We start from the raw sequence: 18403 nt of genomic DNA, 5'->3' as shown, positions 1-18403 counted from the left end.
TGGCTCCTCTTGCATATCTCCAGCTGCTAAACCAGCTGAAAAAATACATTGTGGTAACATTTCCATGTGCACATTTTCTATCATTGCTGCAGGGTGATGCAAATGATTAGTGACAAGAGCAAGGGAAAAACATAGGTAGGAAACAAGCTCCATATTAATATGCAATTCATGCAATGGAAACATATGTAATCCCTTTATAAAATGGATGTAGGTTATAAAGGGACTGCCAGGTGGCAGCAATGGGAGGCTTAGATAGAGGTGCAATACTGAGATGCAGGATATCAAGTATCATTCTCACCCTTTTTTTTCTCCATGCCAGAATAACATCTGGACCAGCAAAATCACAGCACTGGGACAGAGGCAGAAAACCTTCTAATAGTGCTTCAAGAGGGCTGTGAAACTTTATTCAGTGGAGGCTTTTAAAAACAGGTTAGATAAATGTCTCTCAGGACTGGTTTAAAGATAATTGATCCTGCCCCAGTGCAGGGAGATGCTCTGAACCACCTTTCAAGGAACCTTTCCTGTGGTAGCTACATTTCTGGGACATGCATCAAAATCAGATGATATGTAGCCTGTTGGCTCCAACAAGCAGTTACTGTCTGGAGTTGTGCATTTTGGCCACTTAAGGTTGTAAGAGAGAGGGAAAAACCCTTGTTTATCACTGGACAAGCTACTGCAGTATCCCAGGAGTGGGTTTCTCTTCCCACCAGCACTCACAGACAAAACTCATGCACTTACCATTCATTTTAGACCAGATTCTGGCATCTCAGCTATTTCAGATTTGTCAGGGGAGGAGGAGGGGTTGCCTTGTAGCCCCAGGACATTAAAGGCCTCGGTGTCTCCTCCTATGTCTTAGCTAAAGCTGTTCTGATTCTCTGGAGCCTTTTTGACAGCAGCAACTTGCTCATTCCCTATCTTTTCTCTGCAGCTTTAATTAGCTCTGTTGGTTCTTTTCCATCATTTCTGGTATAGATAATTTCACTCTCATATATTTAAGTCAGACCTTCATCTAACTCTACCAGCCTCTATGCCTTTTTCTAGTGCTAAGTAGGAAACACAATTTTCTCAAGGTGTCTTTTATATTCTAGGGACATCACAGCCTGTTGCATCTTAATATGCACCCTACAGGCTTCCTCAGCTGCCTTCCACATGGGTTATAATTCTTCTTTTGGTTGTTTCTAATGCTGTAGTCTTCTGACTATAGTTCCCTCTGGCATCTTCCAAAGTCCTTGGGAAACCTGGCTTTATTTTGGCAATAGGACCTTAAAGCTAAGTAATCCCAGACAGACATAATCAGAATAGCTATGGTACGGCAATAAATTGAACTTTGACTAAGTGAAGGATTTGCAAGCTTTTCCTCCAGACAGTTCTTCTGACAGTGCTGGGAGTGCATATAAACCCACAGCAGTATGAGACCTAATCATCACAGATCTCAGTGGTAATGGTACTTCACTTTGAGCATTGCATTGAAGTAGGAATCATTTCCTCTGACAGTAAAATGTAGCTTTTCCTAGCATGAAACACAGCAAGGACACTGTGCAACAACTTAGGAAGGAGAACTCTTTATCCAGTGAGATTGGACAGACTGTTAGGGAAATGAAATATAGTTCCCTGAGCTAAAACAAAGCACTGATTTCTGTGGAAAATGAAAAGACTTAACTTTTCCCTTTTGTTTTGGTTTGGTTTTGGCTGCTGCAAATCACAAGTGCACATAAAATAGAACCACATGATATATAACATACAGGTTGGAAGGGGCTTCTGGAGGTCAGCTAGTCTCACCTCCTGCTCAGAGCAGGTCCAGTTAGAGTAGTTTGCTCAGGGCCTTTTTCCTGTCAAATTTTGAATATTTCCAAGGATGGAGAACCCACAGCCTCTCTGGGTCCCTGTTCCAGTGTCTGAACAATCTCATGGTGATAAATTTTTCCTAACATTTATTCAGAATTTCCCTCGTTGCAATGTGCTTCCATTGCCCTTCATCCTTCCACTGTGCTCCTCCAAGGGGAGCCTGGCTCCATTTTTCCTATGCCCTCCCACTAGGTCATTGTGGACACCAATAAGATATCCCCTTCACCTTATCTTCTGCAAGCTAGACAAGCCTGGGTACACCACGTGCTCCAGGCCCAACCATCTTGGTGGCCCTACACTGGACTCACACTGGTATGTCAGTGTCTTTCCTGTGCTAGAGAGGCCAGAACTGGACACAGCACTCCAGATGTGGTCTCAAAAGTGTCGAATATAGGGGAAGGATCACTTCACTCAACCTGCTGGCTACACTCTTGATGATACAGCCTGGTACGCAGCTGGCCTTTGTCACAAGGGCACCCTGTTGAACCAGTTTCAGCTTCTTGATCCTGAGGACCCCAGGTCAGTCTCTGCAGAGTTTCTTTCTATACATTTGGCACCCCGCCTGCACTGGTGCACAGGGTTATTCCCTCCCGGTGCAGGACTTTGCATCTGCCTCTGTTGAACTTGACTGAACTTGATTTGCAACCACACACTTAGGCAATAGGTGGCACTAATGGATGATATGGACTGCGTCGTCACTGAGAGAACGTAGCCAAAGAGGAAGCTGGCAGAGGAGACAACGGACTGCTTCACTCAGAGCTGCAGCAACTCAAGGAGGAGCAGGCATGTGGCAGGAGGTCCTTCCCAACGCCTGGTGAGAGCCCCACGGCACCGGGAGGCAGGGACAACGCAGGGGACTCCGCTAGGGTCGGGGTGGGACAAAGCCCCACCGGGTAACCAAGGCTGAGCCAGGCCATCAGAAGGTGCTGGGAACATCTGACTGATTTTTCTTGAACATGATTATGGAAGAGATTTTACTAGACTGTGTCACTCAGAGAGCTCGTTCTCCGACATGCTTGATTTGTTAGCAGTGCCAACTTGGTGATATTGCCATGGTGCCTTGTTTCATGCCTCTGATTAGTTAAACTCTAGGATGTAAGTGCAGGAGGGTGTTATTACATGTTGCATAAGCTGCTCAGCCTCTAAGGAAGTGAAGGCTGATACTGTTTGTTCTCAGGAGCCCTGTTCTCCCCTGGCTGGGAGTGTTTTAAAGAAATACCTACTCACAAATCACACCAGGGTTGTTTCAGAGCGAGTCACCAAATTGCCTCAGATCCTGCCAGGGTCTCCAGTACACACACTGCATTCTGTGCCAAGGGTGGTGGGGGGAAATGGGTGGAAAACCAGCAGACTTGGGTTTTTATCATAGAGTTTCATGTCCTTTGGGATTTTTTTTGTCTTTTCTGTCTCAAGGTATCTTAATTATGACACCAAACAGCTCCCTACATTAGCTGCCTGCCATAGTGTGAAATATCAAGACATTCTCTCATTGCTGCTAATGTGTCTAAATTTCTGATTGTGCTTTTCTAACAAGACAATCTAGCAGGCTAAAAGAGAACAAAGGAGGATGCTTTGTTTTTCTTGCAGGGGGATGACACCTGAAAATTAAGTATCTAGTCAAGAGCAGTTAGAAATAGCAAAGGCATAGCTATTCATTAAACTCTGCACAGGTAAAGGTCCTGCAAGTTTCTCCTCATGCCAGCCACATGGCACAAGTACAGCATGACCAGCAGCAGAATGACCCTTGATCTTGAAAGTTCTCTGCCAAGGTAGTACATCTATCTCTATACAGCGATCAAAACAAACTATTTTCTTGGCTGAAATAACACAGCTGCTCGTAGGATGAAACACTGCAAGGACATTACCCAGTTGTTTGAGGCCTCTTATCTAAATTGTGCTGAAGGAGGGAATATTATGGAAACAAACTACCCAGCTAAAATGTAGCAAAGAAATACCGCTTTTGTGCAGAATCTGTGCTCTGAGGCCCTTTCTTTTTGTCTCATCCAAAAGTAGAAGCAAACTTTCAGATGTGCCCAGATGGCTAAACTGCCTGTGATCCCACGGCTGTGCAGTACATGATGCTGGCAGGCGACATTGTTTGCAGTGTCCCCAAGAATTGGTACCAGACAACACTGCCAGACTGAAAGGATCTTCTTTTTTTTTTGTAGGGAGAGCATCTTGTCCCGGATCAGGTGAGTGAAGTAGCTGCTCTGTGCTAAGGCCTCCACTTTTCTTCAGCTCCCTCAGTGGGGCACAGCATAGTCCTTTCCCTACCCTGCATGATGACAACAAAAGCTTCATTCACAGTCCTCTCACAGCCTCCTGCAACAGGCCCATCCCCAAGGGAAGCTGGAGAGCTTGACACACAGGTCAGAGGGAGGGGAAGGTACATGACGTTTGGGACTGATTGCTCAAGTATTTAAACGTCTTTGAAATGTCCTTCATGTTAAAATCAACTCTGATGTTTGGCTTCCACCCCTGAAGAAAGTCTGAAACTTGACTGTCTAGAAAAGAAATGGGAGCATCAAACAGAGAACCTGACACTTTTACCTGTGGAACACTATGGTGGAGGGCCAGAATTACCCTAAAAGATGCTTGAATCTGTAGGGGAGCTATGTATAAAGTGCTGCTGAGAGGGGCAGGTCCAACACACCTATCTCTCTCCAGAGGTTGAAGACCCTTGTCTCTGCCCTTTCTCCTTAGCCCATTCTGGCTTTGCAGTTTCTCCTCTTGGAGCACTCCAGCTGCTACCATCCCAGTCACTCAAGCACCTGCCTTAAAATACACCTGCCAATATCCTGCTGACCTCTGTTCCCCCAAAGCATCCTGTAGAGAAGGAACCTGCTAGTTCACAAGGAGAGGGCTAAGGAAGCCTTTTGATTGGCAAGTGATGATCAGCAAGGACTTGAGCTCCTCTAATTAGCATTGTTAGAGGTAACCTTGAGGCTTTGGGCTCTTATTGTTAGAGTTTGTGGAACTGTCTGCTTTTGGGGGGAATGCCCCAAACCTTCAAAAGTAACAGTAATCTCCAGCCCCTGTTGACTCCATGGGACTTGTGGGCATCCCTTACTGCTCAAATCCAACCAGTGTGTGAATACAGGTCTCCACATAGTCCCAATACCCTGACACTTTCATTGTTGAATGCAAACAATTTTACACCTCCTTAGGTCTTTTGAATATTCTCAGAAGAATGCAGTCCTGGTCCCTGCAGCTGCTCTGGGGGTTGGAGGGATGCTGGTTTGTTGGCTGATGTCTAGACGCAAGATCAAGACTCTTGAAATGGGTGATGGATGGTGGGGCTCAGGCGAAAAACCCCTTAAAGAAAAAGAAGATGAAAGAATACGGCCCTTCCAGATTGAAACATCTGACAAAGAAATCCAGGTACCAGTGGCTGGGATGTGGGGAGGGGCAGAAAGCTGTGAGGTGAGCCAGTCCATCATCCATCTTATTTCTTGAAGATGATGTCTTGGGGATATCACCGTTGCACTCAAATACTCCAGTACAGTTACCTACCACCATTAAACGATACACTGCCTAACCATCCTTTATGAAGCAGATGTGAGTTCAAATTCATCATATTGTCCCATAGAGACCTTCCAAGATCACAGACCCTACATGCAACCTGCATCTGCTCCCGCCAAAAGGCCACACTTTGACCAGCAGACTTTTACAGTGGGTCTGAGGATGATGGAGCAGAGTGGGAGGGTTTAGGGAGAGCAGTGGGGCACACTGAAGGGCTTTAGTAGAGGAAAGGCCTGGAAGGGTGGAGAGATGCAGCCTTAATTGAGTCCCAGCATCTCTGTCCCCAACCAACTAGCAGTAGGCAGTTCAGCCAGCTGGGACTGAGCTATGGAAAGGCTTGCTCTTTGATCATCACTTTTTATTCTCTTCCCATCCAGCAGTGCCTGAGAGCTCCTAGCACCAAAAAGCCTAAAGCAAGTTAGCAGAAGGGCAAGAGTAGGACCCCAATACTCCTGGCTACCCTATATAAATTGGTACCCTATAGAAAAGTATATTCCCTATATAAATGACTGAGGATATTGTGCAGAGCGTGTCACTACTTTGGCAAGGCACTTGGTGTAGCATGTAACGGAGTAAAAGCCAGCAGAGGTGCGAGACTCTGTGCCCGCTAGCACACCTGTCCTGGTGCATAGTGCACGCGGGCAGTCGGCCAGCCTTGCAAGAGTGGTGTGTGCTCCCCTCTGCAGGACCTGCACCACCGCCTCGACCAGGCCCGCTACACACCACCACTGGAAGGGGCAGCCTTCCACTACGGCTTCAACTCAAACTACCTGCAGAAGGTGGTTGCCTACTGGAGGAACCAGTTTGACTGGCGCAAGCAAGTGGAAATCCTGAACAAATACCCTCATTTCCAAACCACCATCGAAGGTGAGGGGGGGTCTCTGCAGTTCAAGCGGGTCCATATGCCTCCCCGTAGCACCTCAGAGGCCTTTCCCATTGGTCACAAATTGCCTTGTCCTCACAACTGCCGTTGTGCTGTGCACCTTTGAAGTCCCTGCTCACTCTGCCCTTGCGAATGGCACATTTGGGACAAAGAGTTCAGGCTGAACACCAGCCCAGACAGCTTGCCCTGCACTCTGAAACAATTTGCTCTGAAATGCACTGAGGGAAGCCAGGGTGATTTCAGATGTTAGAATATTTAAGACAACAGTATGCATAACAGAGCTAAGTGATATGAGTGAAATATCACTAGTGTAGGTTATATTATTGATAACTTTATATAGATTAAGACCATTTTAAATTGACAATAATATTCAAACTGCTTCAAGACAGGGTTCCTTTGGCATTGAACCTGTGCTCATGATATTTTCTTCTGCCACTACCTTGAAATCTCCCTTGAATATTGCCACATTTACCCAAACTGTCAGACTGGGCTTTTTTTTTTCCCCCACTAGTTTAGCCAGGTTAGCTTAGCCAGCCTTTAGATAAGCAATTTTCAGGTAGAACTTGTATATTCCACTTTCCTTTTCATGTTTCTCTTTTTATTGACCATATGATTTTATCATATTTTTGCATGCATCTTACCTGAGTTATGCTGTGTATTTAAGTGCAGCTCTACCTATTTCTATGAAATCAGTTCCTCAGGAGATGCATTCTTAATCTCTTGTGACCCATATGCCTGGGGATGGGATCAATACCCCTGCCTATATACAAAAGAGCAGACATAGGTGAAATACAAGGCACAGTATCCCCTTTCAGCTAGGCAGCTTTTTCCTATGGGTTGGTCGTATAATTTCTGCTATGAAAACTAGCTAGGATTTTTCCACCCTCCTTCTTTGGGGTCCAGAACAGAAACTGAGATGGAACCAGAGTTTTAATTTATATGTCTTGAATTTCTGGCAGGGATCAATATCCATTTTATCCATGTGAAGCCCTCCTACATCCCTCATGGCCAAACTGTTTATCCCCTGTTGATGGTGCACGGCTGGCCCGGCTCCTTCTATGAGTTCTACAAGATCATCCCTCTGCTCACGGAGCCGGACAAGCACAGTCTGAGCGAGGGTGATGTGGTGTTTGAGGTCATCTGCCCATCCATCCCAGGCTACGGCTTCTCAGAGGCACCTCACCAGAAAGGTAAGTGATGAAAAGGCTCTGCTGGAATCACAAGGGTTTTGGAGTAACACCTCAGCCATCACTGGACCCTTGGGCATAGCAGTTTGCGAATGCAGGAGGGCAGATTCTGGGTTTTCTTAAGTTCAGTAAACTTAGCTCTGCACTAATGCCTAGAAGACTGGTGTCTTCTCTGCAGTTGCAAAATGGGAAACAGCTGGCTTGTCTCAACACTGGAGATGGAGAAGCTTAGATGATCAGGATCTGTCCTTGGTGTGAGACTGACACTCCCAACTCATCTTACACAACTTGCTAAACTCTCTGAAAATGAAAGACTTGTGCCCCGCACCTAGATGGGTTCAACCTACTCTGTCATTATCCTGGCAAGTCTCTACAGCATACGTCCTTTCCCCAGGACAGTTTCCTCCAGCCTAGAACCAGAAAAGCTATAAAAGGGAAAGGCTCCAGCGCTCATTCTCTAGCTCCCTGGACTGATACAGGCAAGATCGTGGTGTCTTAGGCTCTGGGGGTGGCTGTGGAGATTTGGACAGCAATGGTAGCTGGAAGCCAAGTCTGCCTTCCGCTTTCTCCAATTCCCATTGCATTTACACTGTCTCTTGTTCTCTGTTGTCAGAGAGCAAGGGAGAACAGCATGGCACTCCCTGCCTTTGGGATTATTCAGCAGCACGCTGACACGCCCCTGTTAGGACCACGATCTCTAGCCAGGAAACACACACTAGGACAAACAGGTTTCCTGTGCTGTTTTTCTCTTTACCTGCAGGCTTTGACACCATAGCAGCTGCTCGGATATTTCACAAGCTGATGAGCAGGCTGGGCTTCAAGGAATACTACATACAGGGAGGAGACTGGGGTGCTCAAATTACTACAAACATGGCCCAGATGCTGCCACAGTGAGTAACAACGGCAACAGAAAAGTTGCCTTCAGTTCTTATCCTATTTTCTGATTCCAGGGCCCCGTCCTCCCTCTCACCCTTTCTGCTTTGTGTCCTCCAGGGACATCCCCAACCCTGCGCACTTAATTATGTTCATATGCTTTATACTGATATTGGTTCATTTCTCAGGCTTCCTAAATTTCACCGTTATTTGGCTTCTGCACTAGCTGTGAAAGTAAACTCTTGCATTTTGACTTGAGACCTCAAGAAGGCAGATCCTCATTCAAAATCAGGAAGGAGAGAGACTAAGAAATTTAAAACTTGCTGGGAGAGAAGGAAGGAGGGAGCTCACTTTTTCAGCACCTGAACAGTACCATCACAGCACTTTCCTGTCTGAAATGCGGAGCTGAAAGTGGCTGACCAAAAAAGAAGCATAATACCTTCCTTAGAAGATCACATCATAGCTCACTGTTTAGCATTTAAGCATGGTTGTGGTGCCCACTTTTCATTAAGTCAGAGAACAAATCAAGGGGGAAAGCTCCTAACATTGTTAGATTGCAAGCAGAGCTCGCTATTCTGGATTGTAATGTAATTATGCTTTGCAGCACTCCCATGTGTGATCTAGTAAAGTTCTTCAGAAAGTACCCAATGCAGCCTGGTTACCTACAGCACAGAATGATAAGAGTTAACAGTCAGACCTATCAGCACAGATATGCCACATCCGTAAAACTGAGTGTCTAAAATTAACATCATACAAATGGCACAGCTGGACGGAGCTGGCATCAACTGCACCATTTCTAGCTTTTTTTTTAATAACAAAAACATGAATTTTTTTTATATATATATTTGGCTCAGTGAAATGCTTCTATCACAGCTCCCGTCAGACTTATTTTCTAGAGAATTTGGAGACAGAAATTCTCTTGATTTTTTAACTTTCTATCCATTAACTTGATTTTAGGTCTGTGAAAGGGCTTCATCTGAATGTCGTCTTCATCAATGAATGGGGTTTGGGAAGGATGATCTCTGTGATGCTTGGGGCTTATGTACCATGGCTTGTAGGCCTCACCAGAGAAGATGTTCGACGTGTGTACCCTTTTCTCCAGAAGAACATATATGACCTTTTGCGGGAATCTGGATACTTACACATCCAAGCCACCAAACCAGACACTGCAGGTAATGAACCTGAGATGGAGACTCCGCAAATATTACTTTTCACAATCTTTAAAATGGTATGCGACTTCTCTTGGGAAAAGAAAAACCCTCATCAAAAAGCCACTTAAAGTGAAGCATGTATCTTGAAACTGAAGCTTCTAGAAATAAAAGTGGATCAAAATAAGAAAAAGATCATAAACAAGTGCAATGTGAAACTGCAGAAAGGCAGACTCAGTCCTAACACTTTGAAAGCAGAGGGCCTGACAGTTGGGGTCAATATAAAAGGGGTCTGAAGAAAGATATAGCCATCTCAGAAAAGTTAACAAATTTAGGGGGATTCTTTTATTGAAATAACCCCTCATCAGGAAAGACAGCAGAGCTGTCTCAGACCGAAGTGTCACTAGTGGAGACCTTAGAAAAAAATAGCACTTCATCATGGGAAGCCACTGAAAAGTTCAAAAATAACTCAGAAACTGAAATGTTAACTGATGACCAGTCTGTTGCTTGACCTGATCTCAATACCAAAGGAATAATAGGAGGCAAATAAGATGCCAGTTTAAGAGCTGAACAGTGGAGGGGAGGCAGTCACAGAAAAATACAAACCAGTTTGTCTAGTCTCAATGGTAAGCAAACTAGCAGAACTATTCTAAAGAATAAAGAGTTGATTCACAGGTGATAATAATGTCATAGGGAGGAGCCAACATGGTTTTGTAGAAAGAAATCATGTTTCACAAATCAAAGTTCTGGCAGAATCAAAGAGCAGTAATGTAACATATCTGGATTTCCAAGCAATTTTTATTGAGGGGTCTCTCCAAATGTTCTTAAAGAATAAAACTGCCTYAAGAAAAGGATTAACATCATGGATTAATGAATAGTTAACATAAGAATCTAAGCATAGGAATAAGTGCTCAGGCTTCAGTGGAGGGAGAGTATCACAAAAATCTGTGCTGGGACCTGTGCATTTCAACATGATCTTAATTTCTCTAGAGTAAAAAGTTAACTATTAAGGGAAAATCTGTCAGGTATCCAGGATTTGGTTTAATCTAAAGCTAACTGCAGAGAGTTGCAAAGTCTGTTTGATCAGAAGTGACTGGTTGATTAGAATGGCCAATAAAAATTGATGTCAACAAAGTGCAAAGCAATTTAAACAGAGGAGGAAAAGTTCATAAAAAAAAAATCACAACTGGTTGTTGCCATAAGAGAAGACTCCTGAGTCATGATGGATAGTTCTTTGAAAATATCAGCCAGACCAAAGTTTAAGAATCTTACAAACTTTTTAAGAAAACAAAAAGAGAAAGACAAAACTCTGTAAATCCGTGATAACCAAAAATCTGTTGTCTCTCTATTCACCCTGTTTCAAAGGTATGTTTTAGAATCAGAAGAACACAGACATGGGAGAAAAAGATGATTGAGGTCACCAGGCAGCTTCCTTCCATACAAGGACAGTACATAGTCAATTTAAAAATGACAGGGCTCTTACAGCACACTAAGACTGTGAGATGTAGAAAATGAATAGGGGAAAAAAGAAAAAAAAAAAACTTACTACCTGTTCAGTCTCAAGAAATATCTTCATTAGTTGCATTTAATTCTCATCAGGCAGGTTTAAAGCAAAATTGCTGTATTTTCACTCAGCATAAATTGCAGTTTTTAAGATGTGGTACAGGCTGAAGGACTAATAGGCTGCAAGGCTGTTATATCCAAACATCTAATCCATGGACCTTGAACATAGTGGTTGAGAGGCAGCTTTTGGCACAGAAGACCTAAAAATGCTTATTGCTGGTGGGTCATGCACTAGATGGCACATTTTAGCCTGACCTACTGCCAGGCAAAGCCTTTACATAACTTATAACCTGTAGTAAATCACTCTGAGCTTGCCAATGCAGGGAAAGGGTCAGCCATGTCCACTATTACCTGAGACCTTGTTGTGCATGGTCTTCCACAAAGTCACTCAATGCTAAAGTTGCATGAAAATACACCTGAGATAATACACAGTACTTTATATACTGTAAAACTACAGTATATAGGGTACTGCACAGGAATTTTCCCAAGACAAGCCTCTATCACTATTGGTATAATYGTTATCTTGATTTATAGTTAAGAACACATGGATGATATGCTACATACATGCTAGGTTTATGTTTGCTATAGTGTTCCCCAATGGCACGAAGAGTTAACTGGTGCGCAGCACTTTTCACTCTTAAAAATAAAAGGTGATGAAACAGCACTCAAGGGCCTGGTTATCTATCCTTACCAGGATAGTGCTCTCAAACAGTTCATCTGAAATTTTTTTTTAGTGTGCAACACTTTCACATCCCCAGCATGGTGCTTCTTCCATGCATCACCAGGAAGCTGACAGGACTTGCTTAACTCCTAACCTCTCAGGTATGGAAACTACCCAAGTTCGTAGTGCTGTCAGTTACAGCCTGAACTCTGTTGGGGTAAATTTGTCAAGAATAAAGTAGCGCCAGGGCTAATAAACTCTGCTGAATTCTCATAGAAAACTTTGAAGAATTCTTAAGAGTCCAGTTTAACTTTAACTGAAGTACTGCAATGCCATGCAAGTACAAGAGGTGTCCTGTTTTTCTCCTGAATTAGGTTGTGGATTGAATGACTCCCCTGTGGGGCTTGCTGCATATATTTTAGAGAAATTCTCTACCTGGACTGATAAATCATTTCTGCACAAGGATGATGGAGGCTTGGAAAGGTAAGAAAACAGATGCTCTTTCATGAGAAGACTCTTTAAAAGAATAGATGATAACTAATAAGGAGAGAGAAAAACACATTTGCCAGTTGAAGTTGACTCTTAAGGATGAAAGATTACACATGACAAGTAGCAGTTCTAAATTATAATAGACTGTCTGCAAGCTACTGCTTCAGCACCAGGCAGTTTTGCTCCAGCCACATGGATGCCAATTAACTTACTGCTTGAAAATGAGTGGAAAACAAGAGGACTGACAGTTCTTCAGTGCATGAACCCACTATTGTGCATTGAGAAATAGCTTTCGGCACAACTTTTTCTTTTTCCTCTCAACAGCAAATACTCTCTAGATGAGCTCTTGACCAACGTGATGATTTACTGGGTGACATCATCCATTGTGTCCTCAATGCGTTTCTATAAGGAGAACTTCTCCAAGGACCCTGATTTAACTGCTGCTTGGAGGTAACTAAGTGGCAGGTGCAGGATAGATTTGCAACAGAAATTAGGATTGGACCACATTTGCCTGTATAAACATTTAGATCACTTACAACAAAGTTAACACACACAAAAAAAAAATCCAGGTTCTTATTTCCTGTTGATAACTATACTTAAGGGTCACTTTTCCTTTGAACCTGTAATGCACATAAGCTGGCTTATGGCCAAGGCAGTGCAGGGAACATACTTAAGGAGATTCATACACATTTTTGTTCAAAATACAACTTAAAATTTTGAAACATTTTAAGATTGAACTCTGTTTACAAGGTCAGCTCTACTTTACACATCTTTGGATGTAACAATTTTTAAACTCAAGGAGACCCCCAAATACAGGTGAAGCACTTCAGCTGGGTACAGACCACAAAATGAGTTGCTGTAGTGAAACTTCTCCAACTCACTGTAGCAGTTACGGGAGTCAGAAGAGTTTTATAGACTTTCCCCAGGAATTGTCTTTTAAAAATGCGGTTAACTAATGTCCTTTTAGGGTCAACATATACGTTCCCACAGGGATTGCAGCTTTTCCTCAGGAGATAGCACATACACCACGCATCTGGGCAAAGAAGAACTTCAAGAACATTGTCACTTACTCTTACATGCCACGTGGGGGGCATTTTGCTGCCTTTGAGGAACCAAGGCTTCTGGCACAAGACATCAGGCACTTTGTCAGAAAGGTGGAGCAACTGTGAACCTACAGTTCAGATATGTAAAGAGAATCAAAGCATGTTGTTCTGCCACTACCAGAAGCACTACTTTGAAGGATTAAATAAATCCACTGTAGTCACATACAGAAGCATTTTATTTTGATGATAATGATTATAACTATTAAACTTATAATCAAGCTCTAAAGCTCTTCATAAGAAAAAAAGCATCTTGTCTTCTTTTGTTCCTAGCACCCTATCATTGCTGCATTCATAGTTCAAGTATAACAGAATATGTAAACAGTTTAATGCAATAACATTGCACTCATTTCAGAGAGGAGGGGAAAGGGACAGGCCCCTTGTTCCTCAGAACGAAGGCTTCTGTTCAAAAGCTTCTTTAAATATTTGAGTGCTAACATTCTTAAATGCGCATTACAAGCAGCATTGGTGGAAGTAGAGGGTTTTGATTTCCTGAGCACAAACCACTTCACCTGTTCAAATTACATTTCATTCAAGAGACCTGTGATTACACACTGAAGTGGGCAGCTGCACATAAGGCAGCTTTCTTCATTCTAGCAATTTCTTCATGGAGCTAGTTTTAGCAGTCACTACATCTTTATTAACAGTTGACAACAGATAGTAAGGCAGAGACAGCACTCCTAGAGTTCTCCAAGCTCAAAAATATCAACTTAACTACTTTCCTTCCAGTTCTATAATCTTATTCTACTCCAAAAGGTCAGACAATTAAAAAAAAGGAATAAGTGCAGAAGGTTATTTCACCCTTTATCCTCCTTTCAACAGATCTTCTACTACCCCAGGGTGCACTTAGTGCTAGTAAGAAACTACAGGCAACCTCACCACCAGCAGCCTACAGTTTCAAACAGGAGAGAGATATTTAGAGCTATTAAACTCATTGCATTATAGGTATGTACCAGCTGATTCAAGACTACTCCAGTGGATATCTAATTTGACAGTGTGCTCTAAGGTTTCTCTCTGTGTCCCATTCTGCACTAGATATCAGACCTGGTACAGAAAAAAGGGCTCAAGTTCCACTTCCATGTAATACAGGGCATTCTGATTTGGAACAGGAAGTTCACAGTTAAAGATAGGGCTGAACTTGATCATATCCCCCTCATCTCTTTTCCATATTTCAGCAAGGTTTAGAGTCCAAGACTAACATTTCTAAGAGATAAAAGTAAGCAAGAACTGAACTTTTTTATGACAATACATCAGTATAATGGGGCAGGAGTCCTAACTTCCTCTGAAGAGTGCTAGAACAAAAATTGCTTACTCTTGATTTTAACTGTATAACAAACTGATTATCAAGGCTGTTGGACTAAAAGTTAGTAAAGAGACACCAAAATGTGCTTTCATGCCTCCACAGGACTGCTTAACCTCTTTTTACAAGTAGAACACCATGCTAGGTATGAAATCTCCCAGTTGCTGAGAAGTCCCACTCTTTGGATGATTAACTAGCTCAAATTGAATTATGGGAGTCTAGTTTTATCAAATAGATGGCCAGACACTTGAGTACTCAAATTTGATCAGACTACAGGGAAAGATCTCCTTTCCCAGCAGTGGGGTAGGTAAGAATTGCTATAGCCTTTATAGTAAAGGCTATAAAGCTCTGGAAAGGCCAACTGATTAATCATCATGTACATTTTTTAGAGGCCCAAACAATTTGCTAAAGTAGTAATTATTGCTAGAGGAATTGCTGCATTAAAACTCAGGAGAGAGTAGACTGTATCCAGTATTTGCCAGTTCAATAAGAATGCTGCAAAAAAGTTTTACTCCCAGCACAACAGTTCATCTTCTTTGCCACAGCCCAGGTCCCTAAAGAATGCCTGTATCTATATGTAGCTGTGCCTTAAAAGGTATTTGCTTTCAATAACAATTCTTTACAAGGAAGAATTTTACAGCTGTTTCATAGAAAGATGAACACAGTCCAGCTACAGGAAGATAGCAGATGCCCTGGAGAAAAAGATCTAGAGAGACAAGAATATGCAATTGCATTTGATAAAATAGTCATCACCTAAAGCAGCACCAAAAGGTTATTCAATAATCCATTAAAGTTCTATAAAGCACAAGTCATTCATGAAACCCCTTGAGTGTCACTGGTGCTTGAAACCATATGTAATCCTCCCAGGCAGAAGTCATAACCTGAGGAGATGAGGCACTTATACTGATATCTCCATCAGAGGACAAGCTGATAGTTAGCTTCCTTCCTCGAGTCGGCACTTTGTAGTTGAGCTTGGGCCGGAACCAATCAACACCACAATTGCGGTGTCCTTGAAGCATAACAACAGTGCCCACGACAGGGAGAACCTTAAGTTCACTGAAGACATCCGCAATGAAGAGGGAGTGAAAAAGCTTACGCATGCAAAATGGGGTTTTCAGGCTCTCCTCAGCACTGCCCACACAGATACCCTCTAAGTTGAGCTCATAAAGCTCCTTGGGGCTCATGGCATTGCCACCAAGCAGGATAAGAACACGGGGAACCAGCGTCAAACTGAACATCACTTCCAAGTGCTGGAGCACCCCCTCCAACTCCATCAGCACCTGCTGGCATTTCTTGCTTGCCATGTCCATGGAAGGTGGCTTCTTAATCATGTCTCCATCCTATGGGGGGGAGGAAGAAAGTATATTTGAGAAAATTAGGGAGAAGGTGTTAACATGCCCTTTCGAAAAGAAGGCACATCCCTTCCCTAATACTCAAAGGTTAGGCAGATTTTTTTTTTTTTTTAAGAGGTACAGATAGGCTCATGTGGAATCAGAAGGTCGCAGAGGAACACAAAATGCCATTCTGTAGCTGCTGAGCTTGAATCTGCATAAGGCTACTAATGGATTCCCCACAAGGCTTAGAAATCCCATCTTTCAAAGGTGTGAAACCACCCTGAGCCACGTAAGAGCAAGAAAACACTTGGTGGGCTTGTCTGAGCGACAAAGGTAAAACAGCAAGTAGCACGCTTTGAGGGGAAATTGGGACGCAAGGGACAAACAGTAACATTTGAGATCTTTAACTATCGACCTATTTTAAAATAAAGTTGTGGCTCATTAAGGCTAGCGCTAATACAGCCGTCTTACTCTAGACGGAGACGACACAGCTGGCGCATAAGAAGCGACACACCGAGCTAGAGCAACCCGCCGGCCAAGCGCCACCCGCGGGCTCCCAAGCCAGCGCCCCCGCCGCCCACCTGCGCCGCCCGCCGGCAGAAGTAGACGAGCTGCTCGTAGGGCAGCGGCAGCTGGTGCCGCTGATGCAGGACGTGCTTGAGGAGCTCGCAGGCGAAGCGGCAGCAGCTCTCACGGCTCACGGCGCCCGGGAACACCACCGACACCGAGGAGCACCCCGCCACCACCCCGCTCCGCCGGGGCCGGGACCGCGCCCCGCCGCCCCGCTCCGGGGCGGCCGCCGGCAGCGCCTCAGCCGTGAGGAGCRGCGACAAGGCAGAGGACGCCCGCCCAGGAGGGACGGGGGGAGCCGCCGCCGGGGCGCAGGACCGCTCCGCGCTGCCCGGCGCCGCCATTTTCTGACCAGCAGCGGGCGGCCAGGTCGAATTTGAATGGCTGCCGCCGCGGGGCATCATGGGAGCGCTCTCCTTACGCGGGTTCCGGGGGCGGCGCCGCCGCCATTTTCGTTGGGGTGCAGCAGGCTAGGTGCTGCGCAGCCCGGCCTGGCCCCGGCGGAGGGAGGGGGAGCGGCCGGGCTGTGGGGTGCGCTGGCACGGGGCTGCCCCAGTGGCTTCCCAGGAGCCCTCCAGTAGCTAGGGCGAGCGGGTTTTGCCCCGGTGCCGTGCCCCCCCCCCCCGGGAAGAGGTGGTCAGCGAGCGCCTGTCGCACGCCCCCGGGCACGGGGCCCGCCGGGGCCGAGCTGAAGGCCCTGCCGGCCGCCCGGCCCACTGAGCCCGCCGCCCTGGCCGGGGCCCTGCTGGCTCTGCGCGGGCCGGGGAGCCCCCGCGGCGCTGCTGCGGGCTCCCTCCTCTGGCAGCTGCGGCAGCGTGCTGCCGCGCGTAGCGAGGCTGTTTGGGAGCTGGAGGCGGGGAGCCGGGCCGGGCGGCGTGCGGCGAGCGCCTGCCGTGTTTGGAAACAGCGTGGCCTCAGCCCGATTGGGTGCAGCCTCCAAAACACAGCCGAGAAAGGCGGTCGCGCCGCTCTGTAATGGGGTGAGCAATTCTCCAGTGCTCGTGCAGGGAGAAGAGCGCTGTGTGCTTACGGTACAGCGACCTTGGCTACCTGTTAAAAGCACCAGTCAAAGGTTTTAAAAAGCTGCTAATGTTAATGCTAAATGTTAAAAGCTGTTAATGGTAACAAACGTTAATCGAGCATCACTGTCCTCAGGGGATGGAGCTGAGAAAAACGAGGCTTACTGGCAGTAACAATAACAATATCAGAGAGGCAAACAAGTGGCAAAACATGCAATATGTTACTGGCAGAGAAGGTAACACGTGGCAGGAGATTCTCAGCCTGTTGCTTTTACTCCTAACCCTTCTCAGCAGAGCTTATGGTATCTTCTTTATAGTTCTGTAGTGTGCTACCATTTCTGTATAGTCATTAAGTATTTCTGATGCAAAACTTATTTTTAAAAAACATTTTGGCTCCCTGTCCCTGATGCCAGTCAGAATCAGTGCCAATAGCCGTCACTGAAGTGGAGGGTATCAGGGCTCAATGCATGCAGCAGACTGTGCCCTGGCAACACAAGCTGCAAACTGCAGAGTCCCCAAAACGGGAGTGGCAGGTGTCAGAGGATCACCCCCTCCCTCAGCCTTTCGCCCTCGGTGGTTCTTGGGCCCAGGCCCCCTCCCCAAAGCACGGCGGGGGCGGGGGGAGCGCCCGGAGCCGCGACCCGGCGGCGATGTCCGCGGTGGCCGCCAGGCGGCGCCCTCCCGCCTTCCCCGGACTCCAACTCCCGTCCGCCCCCGCGCAGGTTAGCCCATAGAGGAGCGGGCACGGCGCGGCGCGGGGCTTGCCGGGAGCCGTAGTTCTGGGCAAGGTAGATGGCGCGGGGCGTGCCGGAAGGTGTAGTCCGGCGGCGGGGGACTCAGTTTCCCGTGGCGCCGCGCGGCGGTTTCTGACGCCGGGGCCGGGGCAGCGAGCCCGGGCGGGGAGCGGGC

The 18403-nt window shown here is 45.7% G+C and overlaps 3 protein-coding genes across 4 annotated transcripts in view; 2 read left to right on the top strand and 1 right to left on the bottom strand.

The window, feature by feature from the left end:
• The first annotated feature begins 1739 nt into the window (after positions 1-1739).
• On the top strand, positions 1740-15345 carry LOC112973398 (epoxide hydrolase 1-like). Of its 2 annotated transcripts, none has more exons than XM_026081254.1 (11): positions 1740-2364; positions 2503-2659; positions 4014-4037; positions 5013-5226; positions 6054-6234; positions 7210-7440; positions 8198-8327; positions 9268-9482; positions 12057-12165; positions 12496-12621; positions 13162-15345. In XM_026081254.1, the coding sequence occupies exons 2-11, from the start codon at positions 2523-2525 to the stop codon at positions 13277-13279; spliced, it is 1485 nt and encodes a 494-aa protein (XP_025937039.1). In that variant the 5' UTR covers positions 1740-2364; positions 2503-2522; the 3' UTR covers positions 13280-15345. The 2 variants fall into 2 exon arrangements, with proteins under 2 accessions (XP_025937039.1, XP_025937038.1); XM_026081253.1 differs by having other exon boundaries at positions 1742-2364; positions 13139-15342.
• On the bottom strand, positions 13433-16925 carry MAD2L1BP (MAD2L1 binding protein). Its single transcript, XM_026081220.1, has 3 exons — positions 16897-16925; positions 16487-16676; positions 13433-15911 (listed from the first exon to the last, which is right to left on the bottom strand). The coding sequence occupies exons 1-3, from the start codon at positions 16923-16925 to the stop codon at positions 15381-15383; spliced, it is 750 nt and encodes a 249-aa protein (XP_025937005.1). The 3' UTR covers positions 13433-15380.
• A 394-nt stretch (positions 16926-17319) lies between these two features.
• GTPBP2 (GTP binding protein 2) overlaps positions 17320-18403 on the top strand; it is a 12109-nt gene continuing 11025 nt past the window's right edge. The window contains exon 1 of the mRNA XM_026081241.1: positions 17320-17455. The gene's annotated coding sequence lies outside the window, so the exon portion shown is untranslated. The remainder of the gene's footprint in view (positions 17456-18403) is intronic.

The sequence above is a fragment of the Apteryx rowi genome, unplaced genomic scaffold, assembly GCF_003343035.1.
Source record: "Apteryx rowi isolate R43461 unplaced genomic scaffold, aptRow1 scaffold_54, whole genome shotgun sequence".
Taxonomy (NCBI): domain Eukaryota; kingdom Metazoa; phylum Chordata; class Aves; order Apterygiformes; family Apterygidae; genus Apteryx; species Apteryx rowi.
This window is presented reverse-complemented; position numbering and strand designations above follow the sequence as displayed.